The sequence below is a fragment of the Balaenoptera ricei genome, chromosome 19 (assembly GCF_028023285.1).
Source record: "Balaenoptera ricei isolate mBalRic1 chromosome 19, mBalRic1.hap2, whole genome shotgun sequence".
Taxonomy (NCBI): Eukaryota; Metazoa; Chordata; class Mammalia; order Artiodactyla; family Balaenopteridae; genus Balaenoptera; species Balaenoptera ricei.
This window is the reverse complement of record NC_082657.1, coordinates 5,766,186-5,779,233: the sequence shown is the minus strand read 5'-3', so window position 1 is coordinate 5,779,233 and position 13,048 is coordinate 5,766,186. Positions and strand designations below refer to the sequence as shown.

The 13,048-nt window shown below is 51.6% G+C and overlaps 1 protein-coding gene across 6 annotated transcripts in view; it reads right to left on the bottom strand.

Annotated features, from left to right (window-relative positions):
* Window positions 1–582: 582 nt before the first annotated feature.
* The window catches only part of HAS1 (hyaluronan synthase 1), a 41,942-nt gene continuing 29,476 nt past the window's right edge, over window positions 583–13,048 (bottom strand). For 4 of the 6 annotated variants that reach the window (XM_059905897.1, XM_059905898.1, XM_059905899.1 and 1 more), the window contains 5 exons: window positions 10,488–10,565; window positions 6,565–7,272; window positions 4,529–4,750; window positions 3,786–3,922; window positions 583–1,605 (listed from right to left, as the gene is read on the bottom strand). In XM_059905897.1, coding sequence (XP_059761880.1) covers window positions 930–1,605; window positions 3,786–3,922; window positions 4,529–4,750; window positions 6,565–7,272; window positions 10,488–10,565 — 1,821 coding nt within the window. In that variant the 3' untranslated portion in view covers window positions 583–929. Of the gene's footprint in view, window positions 1,606–3,785; window positions 3,923–4,524; window positions 4,751–6,564; window positions 7,273–10,487; window positions 10,566–13,048 lie in introns of all 6 variants that reach the window. The other 2 variants (XM_059905900.1, XM_059905901.1) reach the window with 2 other exon arrangements.

Genomic DNA, 13,048 nt, shown 5'->3' with positions numbered 1-13,048 from the left:
GACCAGCCACGTGTGGCCATGAAGCACCAGAATTGTGGCCAGTGCAACTGAGGAACTGAATTTCTGATCTTTAATAGTTTTAATCATTTAAATCGTCCCACCTCTGTGACAACAGAAGTCACAGAGGCATGTGTCTGGGTATCCTTAACTAGGGATCAGAGTCTCTTTGCTTAATTGACTAGGAGCTCCTGGAAGGCAAATTCTGCCTCTTAATTGCTTCTGTATTTGCAAACCTGGCAAAGTGTGTGGAATTCAATAGGAAACTGATAAATGTTTTTGTGGCCGATTGAATCAAAGAATAAATGAAATGAAATGATAGTGTCGGGTACATAGTAGGTGCTCTGTAAGTATCTGAATGAGGAGTTGAGAAATTCCACCCTCAAAACAACCCTAATCCACGGGACTCCTATCCCTGTGTTCCAAAGAGGGAGTCCAGGCTCCGAGGAAGGAGGGTATCCTGTCTAGTTTCAAACAGCTGGCACCCCAGACGGAGCCACGAGTTCCCAGTTCTCAACCATTCAGCCCCCTTAATTCTCAAAAAAAAAAAAATAAAGAAAAAGAAAACGAACGGAGGAGGTAGGCTCGGAAGAAAATAAATAAAATTATTATATCCTAATCACACGGTACAAATGGAGGTTAAATAAGAACAGGGAGAAATCGGGGGCCCCAGGACAGCATGTGGGGACCCCTTTCCCCCCCTGCCCCTAAAAACCCACACCCTGTTCAATAAATACCCCTCCCAAGAGACCCAGAAGTCCCAGCCCCCTAAAGAGTCCAGGCTGAAGAGTCTTGGGTCGAGCCCCTCACTTCACAGAGGAGGGCAACTGAGGCCCAGAGGGTCACGCGGCAAGTTCGTGGTTCCGGGGACCCTGGTAGGTCTCCTCTGGCCGCCCCCGGAGCCCCCTGAGCGGGCGCCCCGCGCATTGAACTCACACCTGGACGCGGTAGCCCCCCGCCCGCCTCCGGCAGAGCCTCCGCACCCACACCCAGTAGAGGGTCAGCATGATGACCCAGTAGCCCACGTAGGCGCCGGCCCCCGCGGCCAGGTGGCGGGCCTCGGCCGCGCGGGAGGCGCCGCTCCAGTCGGCCCGGGCCTCGTGGACCACGCTGCGGACCAGCCCGCCGAGCAGCAGCAGCGCCCACAGGGCCAGCGGCAGCACCGGCACGTAGTTGGCGGCCAGCCGGCGGCGGCCGGACGTGCCCCAGCCGCTCTGGCTCATGGTCGCCAGCGCCAGGAACTTGGCGGGCAGGAGGCCGCCCATGTAGAGCGGCGCGTAGAGCGAGAGCAGCAGCAGCCGCGGGCAGCCCCGCAGCCAGGCCGCGAAGGCCGCCTTGGCCAGCGCCACGCCCTGCGCGCACAGCAGCACCCAGAGCAGCGCCCACGGGCGGCCCGCGTAGAAGAGCCGCAGCACCGTGGCCGCCACGAAGAAGGGGAAGAGGCCCGAGACCACCGCCTCGTAGGTCATCCACGCGTGGTGCCGGTGCCACCAGAGCGCGTTGTACAGCCACTCGCGGAAGTACGACTTGGACCAGCGCGTCTGCTGGCTCAGCCAGCGCAGGAAGGAGGAGGGCGTCTCCGAGTAGCAGCGGGACCGCGAGGTGTACCTGGACGGGTGGGGGGAGACAGGGCCGTCAGCGCGGCTCCCCCTGGGGCCCCCCGGACAGAGAGCGGGAGCCGGAAATGGCCCCTGGGGCAAGTTTTCTCAGCCTCTGTGGGCCTCGGGGTTCTTGATGCCCGCCTGGGTCCTTGGACTCTTTCATCAATAGAAATCGATAAAAGGCCAGAGGAGGAATTCCAGTAAGGCTTTATTGCGACTCCTGCTGCAAGTAACAGGTTCCCTTGCTCGCTGGGGGAAGGGGGAGGGGACACGGGGACGAGCTGGTCCCTTACATGGGGTGAGGGTCGGGGCGGATCAGTGGGTGGGCTGGAGGGGGTAGCTTAGGTGGCCTGCCCACCCCCTTGGTGGTGCCGTGGGCAGGGATCTTGCACAGGACCCTGCTTTTTCTCCCCACACCTCAGAAGTGGCGCTTGAGGTTTGACCTTTTTGTATCTTGTTGTTCATAATTTGGCCCAGCTGCATATGTGTGCAGTTATTTTTAGTCTCTTATAGTTTCTTTGTATTTTGTTGCTGGAGGAGATGTTTGTTTAGGCGCAAGCACTGCAGTAAAGGGTCCCAGGTCCCAGCCTGTCTCATTCTCCTATGTAAAATGGGGTCGATAATGGTTCCTACCTAATAGATGAGGATTAAACGCTAAGTGCTTAGGGCCAGTATATAGTACTTGCTCAATAGATGATAACGACCGCTACTATTTTTATTACGACGAATGTAACTACTGGCATTACTAATATCACTGCGGTATTACTAATGCTATCACTAATCTATCACGAATACTATTCTTGGCAGGCACCATGGTGAGGAACAAGCCAGGCATGGTTCCTACCTAGGGTGCCCATGCGTTAGAGCTTCTCAATGCAACCATTAAGCTCCCTTTCTGTGGCTCTGGCAGACATGACTAATCAATCCCTCCCCGGTTTCCAGCCCAGCCCACGCAAAGCTAGAATCGCTTGTACGGAGCATCACCTTAGGTGGCCTCCAGCAGTCAGTTTGTTAGGAGGGGTCAAACTAGTCTATCCCCGCGGGCACTGTTTGACAGTATCCAGTCTCCTTCCCCTGTGTCACCTGACATCCTCAGGGTCCTCCCTGCTAATCCTCTTCCTTCCTTCAGTCTGTACTCAAAACAGCTGGAGGGATCCTGTTAGAACAACAGGCCACCCCTCTGCTCAAACCCCCTCCTCGTGGCTCCCTCATCTGTAAGTTCACAGTTCTTACTGTGGCGCACAAGCCTTTCATGCGTGGACATCTCCAACCCAAGCCCCGTGAACTCTCTGTCCTCTCCTGACACTCTCTCCCTTGCTGCGCTATTTCCTGCCCATCCTTATCTTACCCTAATTTAACATTTCACTCCCTACCTGGAAACTTCCTATTCCCCTTCCTGGCTTTATGTGTCACCTTCGCGTGTATCGTTATCTAATACACTATATGTTCTATTTACATATTTTATTTGTTGTCTGTCTCCCCAATCAATGTAAGCATGAACTTGCATCTCTTTTGTTTGCTGCTGCATCCCCAGAGCTGAAAACATTGGCAGCACTTAAAGAATATTTGTCAAGTGAATGAATGCATGGGTTCCCTTGGTATACCCCGAGTTGTCTCTGGTGCTGTCACCGAGTCTAACTTCATAGAAATCCCTTTCCTCTGAACTTCACTGGTCTAGCCCATACACCCCCTGAGCCTCATTGAATCACATCTCTTCTTCCTGAAGCACTTACTAGAGTGTAGGCACTCCCCTCCTCTCCCACTTGAATCTTCTCACTCACTCTCTCACTAGTTAGATCCCACTCTATTGATCTCTTTCTCTCCCCACAGATTGGGGTAATCTGTGCTCTCCATGGTAGGGCCATCTGGCCCCATCTGAGGTTGTATCTTCTAGGCGGAATTCCCACCCTCACCTTACCCAACTAAGTAGAGTCCACGGGGTCACATGGTTCAATGCAAATGCCCCTGTGGTATCTTCCACTCTCCCCTAATGTCTCACTGGGTGTTGCTCCCTGATTCAACACAAATGCCACTTCTGCTCCATAGGGTTTCTTTCCCTCTCCCCTAAAATCTCACTTGATAGAGCTCACTTGAAATTTACTTTAGGTTTGGAGAGTTTCCAGCACACGCACACACACACACACACACACATTTGCTGGGACTCAACCACCCTAACCCTCAGCTTACTTGGTGGCATAGCCCATGCTGAGCATGCGGTTGGTGAGGTGACGGTCATCCCCAAAGGTGCAGTGGGTGCCCAGGAACTTCTGGTTGTACCAGGCCTCAAGGAACTGCTGCAGGAGGTTGTTCCTGTATAGGCCTAGGTGGGGAAGGGAGTACAGAAGCATCAGCCTCTGCTGTTGCCAACACCATCCCCAGTCCTATCTCCAAACCAACTCGTCTCCAATCCCAACCCCATCCTTAACCATCTTCATCCCATTCTCAACCTATCTCCAATGACAACTCCAGCCCCAGTCCTGTTCTCAACCTCAAATCCTTCCTCACCCCCACACCCATCCCAAACTTGCCCCAGTCCTGTTCCTGACCCACACCCACTTTGACTGCAAACCCACCCCCAATCTCGCATCCATTCTCAGCCCCGTCCCCTACCCATCCTCATCCAAAAACCCATCTCCAACCCTAAACCTAGCACCAACACTGTCCTTGACTCCAAACCCATCTCTTCGCCTTCCCCAAACCCTCCCCCAGCCCCAATCCCAATCCCCATCCACACCCTTTCTCCAACCCATTCCCAACACCAAAAACCATCCCCACCTCCAACTTCCAATCTTATCCCTATCCCCAGTTCCTGCCCCAGCCTCATCTTTGTCCCCAGTCTCAATCACATCTTCAATCCATTCTGGCTTCCCTTCTCCCTTCCCTCTCTGCCCCATCCATGGCCCTCCCAAGCCCTACCCCTGCTCACCTAGGGGACCACTGATGCAGGACACGCAGTGGAAGTAGCTCTGACAAGCCCGCTCCACATTGAAGGCCACCCAGTACCGCAGGCTGCTTAGGAAGCTGACCCAGGAGTCCAGAGGGTTAAGGATCCGCACATCGCCCCCAACAGCCCCTACCCGGGGGTCCTCGTCCAGCACCTGCACCAGCTCCAGCAGCGCCACAGGGTCCAGCCTCGTGTCTGAGTCACAGACCTGTCAGGTGGAAGGGACCAGGGTCAGCTGAGATCCCTGCATGGGGTTGGTAATTGAGGGGAGGGCACCAAGGGATAGGGAGGAGCTGGGACACTCTGCAGCCAATCTGAACACAACTTTGAATTTTTTAGTCACTTTCAATATCTAATCACATTTTAACATGACCTCTTCCCCGACACCCATGCTCTTGTATAATACCATCTTCTGGTGTGTGGGCAAGATCTGTAACTTGCTTCTAACCAATAGAATGTGGCCAAAGTGATGACATATAACTCTCATGATTGTATTACCTTGTATGGAAATGGTGAAGGAGTTTTGCAATGTAATTAAGGTCCCTAATCTGTTGGCTTTAAGTTAATCAAAGGGAGAGTATCCTGGGTGGGCCTGACCTAATTAGGTGAGCCCTTTAAAAGAGGGTCTAGAAGTCAGAGACTTTCCCTTGGTGGTCTTTTTTAAAAATTAATTAATTAGTTAGTTTTTGGCTGTGTTGGGTCTTTGTTGCTGCACGCTGGCTTTCTCTAGTTGCGGCAAGCAGGGGCTACTCTTTGTTGCGGTGCGCGGGCTTCTCTTTGTGGTGTCTTCTCTTGTTGCGGAGCACGGGCTCTAGGCACGCAGCCTCAGTAGTTGTGGCGCTCGGGCTTAGTTGCTCCGCGGCATGTGGGATCTTCCCCGACCAGGGCTCAAACCCGTGTCCCCTCCATTGTCAGGCGGATTCTTAACCACTGTGCCACCAGGGAAGTCCCTCTCTTCCTGGTCTTGATGAGGCAAGCTGCCATGAGTTCTATGATGGCAAAGAAACAAATTCTGCCAACAAACACGTGAGCTTGGAAGAGGCCCCTGAGCACTAGATAAAACCCAGCTCCAGCTGACATCATGACTGCAGCCTGATGATACCATAAACAGAGGATCCAGTTAAGCTTTGCCCAGACCCCTAACCCATGGAAACTCTTGAGATAATAAATGTGTTTTGTTTCAAGCTGCCAAATGTGTGGACATTTGTTACGCAGCAATTAAAAAAAAATAATGCAGTGCATTAATGAATGAATCACTACATTGAATGGATGAATGAATGACAAAATGAACAAATAAATCTCTCTATTGAATAGATAGGTAAATGGATGGGTAAATGAACAAGAGAATCTCAACACTGAATGAATGAAGAAGGGAAGAAACAGAATGAACCAATCTCTACATTTAATGGATAAGTGAATGAATAAATGAATGAACGATCTCCATATTGGATGGACAGATGGATGCACGAATGAATGAGTGAAAGAAAGAATGTCTACATTAGATGAAGAAAAGATGGAATCTCTCCATTGAATGAATGAATAAATAAAGGAATGAATGATCCCTATATTGGCTGATTAGATGAATGAATGAGTGAAGAAAAGAAAGGACTACAATGAAAGAAGGAAGGGAAAGAGGGAGGGAGACAGTCTATATTGAATGGATGAATGAATCTTTATGTTGAATGGATGGATAAAGGGATGGATGAGTGAATGAGTGAGTTAAGGAAAGTCTCTGCATCAAATGGATGAATGAATGAAGAAACGAGGGAAAGAAGGAAGCAATCTCTTCGTTGGATGGATAAATGAATGAATAAAATGAAGGAGTGATTTCCCTATTGGATAGGTGGATACATGGACGTGTGAATGATTGAGCGAAGGAAAGAATCTCTCCACTGAATGGATGAATGAGTAAAGGAAGGAAAGAAGAGGTTCATTCCGATCTCTAGATTGAATGAAGGATCCGAGGGAAGTGGGATTCGGGGTGTCAGGGCCACGGATGCGGCGCGGGTGCCTTCCACTCACCTGCACGTAATCCACCGAGTCGCCGAGCGCCTTGAAGGCGGTGTACATGACCTCGCGCTTGCCGCCCCAGCGCTGCGCCACGCACACGCACCTGCGCGTCCTCACCAGCGCCTCCACCGCCAGCCGCCCGGGATCCTCGGCCTCCACCTCCCGGTAGGCGCCCTCGCCCGCCGCGCCCGCCGCCGCAGGTTCCCACGGCTGGTGGTAGTTGCTCTCCCACACGTAGGTGGCGGGGTCCTCGTCGGCGAAGACCTCGCGGAACATGTCGACCATGTAGAGGTCCTCGGCGCGGTTGCCGTCCACCACCATGAGGATGCGCAGCCGCGCACGCGGGTACACGAGGGCGCGCGCGGACACCAGGCACTGGCGCAGGTACGCGGGGTCCTCCTGGTATGCGGAGATGGTCAGCGCCACGCTGCGCGCCGTGGCCGCGTCCGGAGGGCCCCGCGCCGCCGCCCGCCGCGCCGCCGCCGCCGCCACCCGCCGGTGCTCCAGGTACGCGAAGAGGCTCTGCGCCACCAGGTGCACCGAGAGGAAGGCCCCGTAGAGGCCGAAGGCCAGGAGGCCGTAGCGATCCGAGGCCAGCGGCACGCCGGCGGCGTAAGCCCAGGTCATGAGGCCCAGGATGAGCAGCGCGAAGGCGATGGTCAGCACCCTCCGGGCCAGGCCGGAGCAGTGGCGGGCCGCGGGGCTGGGCTTGGGCACGTCCTGCCAGGGAGCGGAGAGAGGGGATAGGAAGGGGAAGAGGGTCCTGAAATGCCTCCCCGGGGGAAGGGAAGCCCTCCTGGGTTTTGTTTCCAGGCCAGTGATAACATACCCTTTCCGTAAAGAAAATCCCCTGGGTACTGCAAAGTTATTTTCATTAACGAAAATAAATGTGGCAGTTATCAAGGCTGAATGCCTGCTTATATTGATTCTAATACATTTTTTTTCACATTTTTAACAGCTTTTAAATCCACGAGGATTACACTCAGTGGAGTGTCACAGTTTAATAAACAAAGGTTTCCCTCCTCCTTAGTGGCACAGAAAATAATGATTCATCTCATAAATGTTTCTTAGTGTTAAGATAATACTAGTAATACTAATATACATCTAAAAGAAGAATGCAATGTGATATGCGCCAGGCAGTGCTCTAAACCTTTTATAGGAACTAACTTATTTGAATCCTCGCAACAGCCCTATAAGCTAGGTACAATTATTACCATCCCCATTTTACAGATGAGGCAACTGAGTCACACAGAGGTGCAGCAACCTGCCCAAGGTCTGCCTGTAAAGCAGAGAAGCCAAGTTTTTTGTTTGTTTGTTGCATTTTAAAAAATTTTTATTGAAGTATAGTTGATTTACAGTGTTGTGTTAATTTCTGCTGTACAGCAGTGATTCAGTTAAACGTATATATTCTTTTCCATATGCTTTTCCATTATAATTTATCACAGGATATTGAATATAGTTCCCTGTGCTATACAGGAGGACCTTGTTGTTTATCCATTCTATATAGAATAGTTTGCATCTGCTAATCCCAAACTCCCAATCCTTCCCTCCTCCCCCTTGGCAACCATGAGTCTGTCAGAGAAGCCAAGATTTGAACCCTAAGAATCCAGTCACTAAACCACAACCTTATATACTGGCTTTACTCCTCAGGAGCGCCCCGGGGCACAGAGAGTGTTTCCTGCCGCCACCAAACAGATGGCAAAACTGAGGATTGACTAGCCAGGAGGAGTGGCTGGCAGGGCCAGGTGTCCAGTACATGTGGCTGGAACAGCTCAGAATCACAGGGGAGGAGGTGCCTCTGTTTTCTCATCTGTAAAATGGGGGTTTAGCCCCTTCCATGTGCCAAGCACTGCTCCATGGGAGGTAGGTACTGTTACCCCCTCCTGTTACAAATAAGGAAACTGAGGCACCAGGAGGTGTATTCTCTCGTCCAAGGTCACTAGGCTCCACCATCCTCTAGGCTAAACCGCCTCCTCTGTCACCAGTTCCCATCTCTTGGGCTTATGATGAGTTAAATGAATCACTAAGCTGTAGAGCTGCACTGTCCAATAGGGGACCCACCAGCCACATGTGGCTACAGGACACTTGAAATGTAACCAGTACCACTGAGGAACTGAATTTTTAATTTTATTCAATTTAAGTGTTTAAATTTAGATAATGATCCTTAATTCAGTTATTGGAAAGCTTTTATGCCTGTTTGGAACAAGTAGGGTCTGTGAAGCTTCTTTTGCAACTAAATTTTACAAAATCTAAAAATACAGATCAAGTGTCTCCAGTGAAAATATAGCATCTGCATGAAATGTGCCACACATCTGGATTGTGAAGCCTGAATGCAGAAAAAAAAAAGTAAAATATCTCATGCATATTTTTGCGTTGATTACATACTGAAATGATAATATTTTTGATATATAGCAGGGGTCAGCATACTATGGCCTCCTTTTTCACTACGGCCCCGCAAGCTTAGATTAGTTTTTATGTTTTTAGAAGGTTGAAAAAAAGTGAAAAGAAGAAAAATACTTTGTGGCACATGAAGATTTTATGAATATACACACTATTATGTATAAAATAAACAAGGACCTACTGTATAGCACAGGGGAGTATATTCAATATTTTGTAATAACCTATATGGGAAAAGAATCTGTAAAAAAATATATATCTATAACTGAATTACATTGCTGTACACCTGAAACTAAGAGGACATTGTCAATCAACTATACTTCAATAAAAATAAAGAAATAAAGAGAATTATATGAAATTCAAATGTCAGCGTCCTTACATCGTATTATTGGCACACCACGCTCATCTGATTACATATTGTACACAGCTTGATTTCTCACTATGCCAAAGTTGAGTAGTTACATTACTCAACTGTATGGCCCTCAAAACCCCAAATACTGACTGTCTGGCCTGGTACTGAAAAAGTTTGCCGACTCCTGATACCTTGGGTTAAAGAAAATGTTATTAAAATTAATTGCACCTGTTTCTTTTTCTCTTTTTAGTGTGGCTACTAGAAAATTTTAAATTATGTGTGTGGCTTATATTATGTTTCTCTAGGGCAGAGCTAAGGCACAGCTTTTAGCCTGGTTCTAGTAATCGGTCAGTATTAGCAAGTATTATTTCTTCTGGAATCCTCCTTCTCTGTCTCTGCCTGAGTTTCTGGGGGTGGCCCAATTCATGCTGGGGATCAGTGAGATGGCTGGGTATCTGGAGGGTTCTAAACCCAACAACAGTCATGATAACACGTGTCGGCTATGGACACACAACTCCACACGTATACTCACACATGATGAGAGACACACAGAGCGTGCCCCCATAGGAAAACACTCATGTTCTGAAAGATGACTCCAGACACCTGCCCTTAGAATTTAGTGATCCTGAAACTGACATCAGTCCCCCCCCCACCACTGACAGCCACACAGGTGAACTCCAGGACACATGCCCTTCAGCAGGAAGGAAAAACACCAGGAAGAGATGCCCAGGCGGCAACCAACACACAGACACCCACCCGTGGGTCTGGAGCAAAGGGGCAGATGCAAGTTGCAGAAAAAAATAGTAACAGTTGAGACTGAACCATATGAAATTGCCATTTTCACCAGTCAAGAGAGACCGGAGATTGGCGATTTCATTTGGCTCAACTTAATATTTACTGAACACCTGAAAGTAAAATCCAGAGCCCCGTGTCAAGCCAAGACAGCTCTCCTCTCCCGTTCCTGGGCACACAGACGTACACGGATTTACAGCCAGGTCAGCACCGGCAGGCCACACCTGACGTGCCTACAGGCGGGATGGCACACAGACTCACAGGGTCGCTGTCCGGCTCAGGAGCACACGCGAGGTCCCCAGCACTGGCGGCTCCCCGCACACACGTGGTCACACACGTACTGGTATTCCCCCGGCACAGCCGCAGTCACACACACACGCACTCACGCACACACCTGTCTCATCGCTGTGGGTCCGGCGGGCCTCTCTCCTCGCCTGCTGGCTGCTCCCCGAGTCTCTCTGCTGCCCGAGAGCTGGGGGGCGATTTGAAGAGAAGCGCGGGCGGGGGCGGGAGGAGGGGCTGACGTCAGGGCTGAGCTGGGCCAGGGGCCCTGAGGTCACGGCGGAGAGCCAGGGAGCCCCACCCGCTTCCCGCCACCGCCCGCCCCGCGCCAGGCCTCCCTTCCCAGCGCCCCCATCCTCGCCGCCCTTCCGTCTCCCGCTGAGCTCCCCCCCATCGCACCCCCTCCTTTCCCCGTCCCTCCCCTCGATTTCTTCTCCTCTCTCTGCTCTCGTCTCTCCCTCCACTTCTGGATTTCTCTCCATCACTTTCTTTCTCCCCACCTCCCTCTTTCTGCTCTCTCCCGCGTGGCTCTCTCTTTCCCCCTCTCCCAGATCTCCTCGCCTCCCCCCTTCTCCTCCACCTTAGTCTCCCCACACACTGCCCCTCTCCTCGGATCCTCAGAATCTGTCTGGGATTGGGTTCCCCGGGGACTGGTCTCGGCCACTGGCAGATGCAATCAAATGCACACACGTGAGTGCGTGAGTGCTTGTGGGTGTGACTGTGTGTGCGCTGGCCTGGGGGGCCTTCTGTCTGGAACTGGAGCTGTGAGTGAACGTCTGAACGTTCAGTGCCTAATTGATTCGGGTCCATGTGCGTGTGCTTGTGTGTGTGTGTGTGTGTGTGTGTGCGCGCGCGCGTGTGTGGCACGAGCGCGTGCATATGTGCCAGGGTCTGGGGAGGGGGCTGGGACATTGGGATTTGTCTCCTCAGAGCCTCCAGGGTAAACTCAGAGTTGTTGGTCAGCTGCCCCCAGGGAGCCTGGGAAACTGAGTCAGAGCAAAAGTGGAAGTGGCCTCGCTCAGAGACCAAAGAGACTGGAGGGGGGGTGCTGGGGTGTCTGAGTCCCCAGCTCCTCAGGACTAGACTCAGTGATAAATGTCATTGTTTCCATGCCCTTCTTTTCATGATTTAAAGAAAAAAAAATCTCTGTATCTAGTTCTTTCTCTCTGCTCCTCTTAGTATGAACTGATGACGTCTGTCTCTCTCCCTGTGTCTGTGACTCTGATTATGTATTTCTGTACCTGACCATCTCCTCTCTCTTTGTCTCTGTCTTTCTCTGAGTCTATCATTTTGTCTCTGTCTCCCTGGCTTTGTTTCTCTGTCCGTCTGCCTGTCTGGTTCTTTCTCTCTGTGTTCCAGTCTCTCCTTGGCTTCCATTTCTACCTGCTTCCTTCTGGGTTTGTGTCTGTCTCTAAATTTCTGACTCTCCATCTCCTGACTTTCTTGTTCTGTGTCTCTCTTTCTTTCTCTCCCTGACTTTTTTGTCCTTTTTCTCTCTTTTCTCTCTTCCTTCCTCTCTTTGTGTTTCTCTGCCTGTGTCTCTCTTTGTATACTTCTATCTCCTTCTTTCTGTTTCTATCTGTATCCTTAGCTTTTTATTTTTCCCTGTCTCCCAGTTTCTGTTTCTCTGTTTCTCCCTGATCTCTCAGTGGCTGCCTGTTTCTCCTTTCTCTGCTTCTGTCTGTCTGTCTGTCTGTCTCTCTCAATCTCTCTCCTCCCTCTGTCTCTCTGCATCTTGGTGTATCTCTGATGCTCTATCTCGGTGTGTGTTTCTCTCTTTCTGACTCTCTCTCTCTGCCTCTCATACTGTTTCTCTCTGTTTTTCTGTCTCTAAGTCCTCATGTCTCCCTGCTGCCCCATCTCTTCCAGCCTGTTCTGGAGCTTTCCCCTGCAAGATGCCAAGTCCTCACTCCCTGGGTTTCCCCGGACAGGCAGGGTGTGCTGCGCCCTCACCAGGTTGGGTCTCTGCATGAACCTGGCTGTCGGGGAGAAGAAGGCTAGTTCAGGGCCCCAGTCAGGGGCACCCCGCCCACCTCACCAGGGCAGGGCCGCCGTCTCTGAGTCTCTGACGCCGTTGCCGGGAGCCTAGGCCACCGCCTGGTGTCTGGATGTGTCAGGATGATGGGTCCTCCAGTGGGAGCCCAGCCCAGAGGAGGAGGGGAGGGTGATTCCTCTACCCCAGGATGGGGGGTGGGGGGCAGCCCAAGCTCCACTCAGAAGCCGGGCAGTTGGCTGCCCAGCCCCCCACCCCGCCCTGCCAGGGTGGAGCAGCTGTATAAAACCAAATGTTTCCAAAACTGGAGTGTGGATAAGGGAGGAGGAACCAGGACTTTAAACCCCAATGGTTTCTTCCACCAGGATCCAGGAGTCCAAGCCCCCAGCCCCTCCCCCCTCAGACCCAGGGGTCCAGGCCCCCAGTTCCTCCCCCCTCAGACCCAGGAGTCCAGGCCCCCGGCCCCTCCCGCCTCAGATCCAGGGGTCCAGGTCCCCAGCCCCTCCTCCCTCAGACCTAGGCGTTCAAAACCCTAACCTCTCCTCCCTCAGACCCAGAAGTCCAGTCTCCCAGAATTCCTTGCAGGGAGAGATGACCAAGGCTGGGAATAGCCAAGACAAGAGCTGAAAGACAAGGACAGACCAAGTCAGCACTCCCACAGGAGGCAGGGTCTGGTAGTG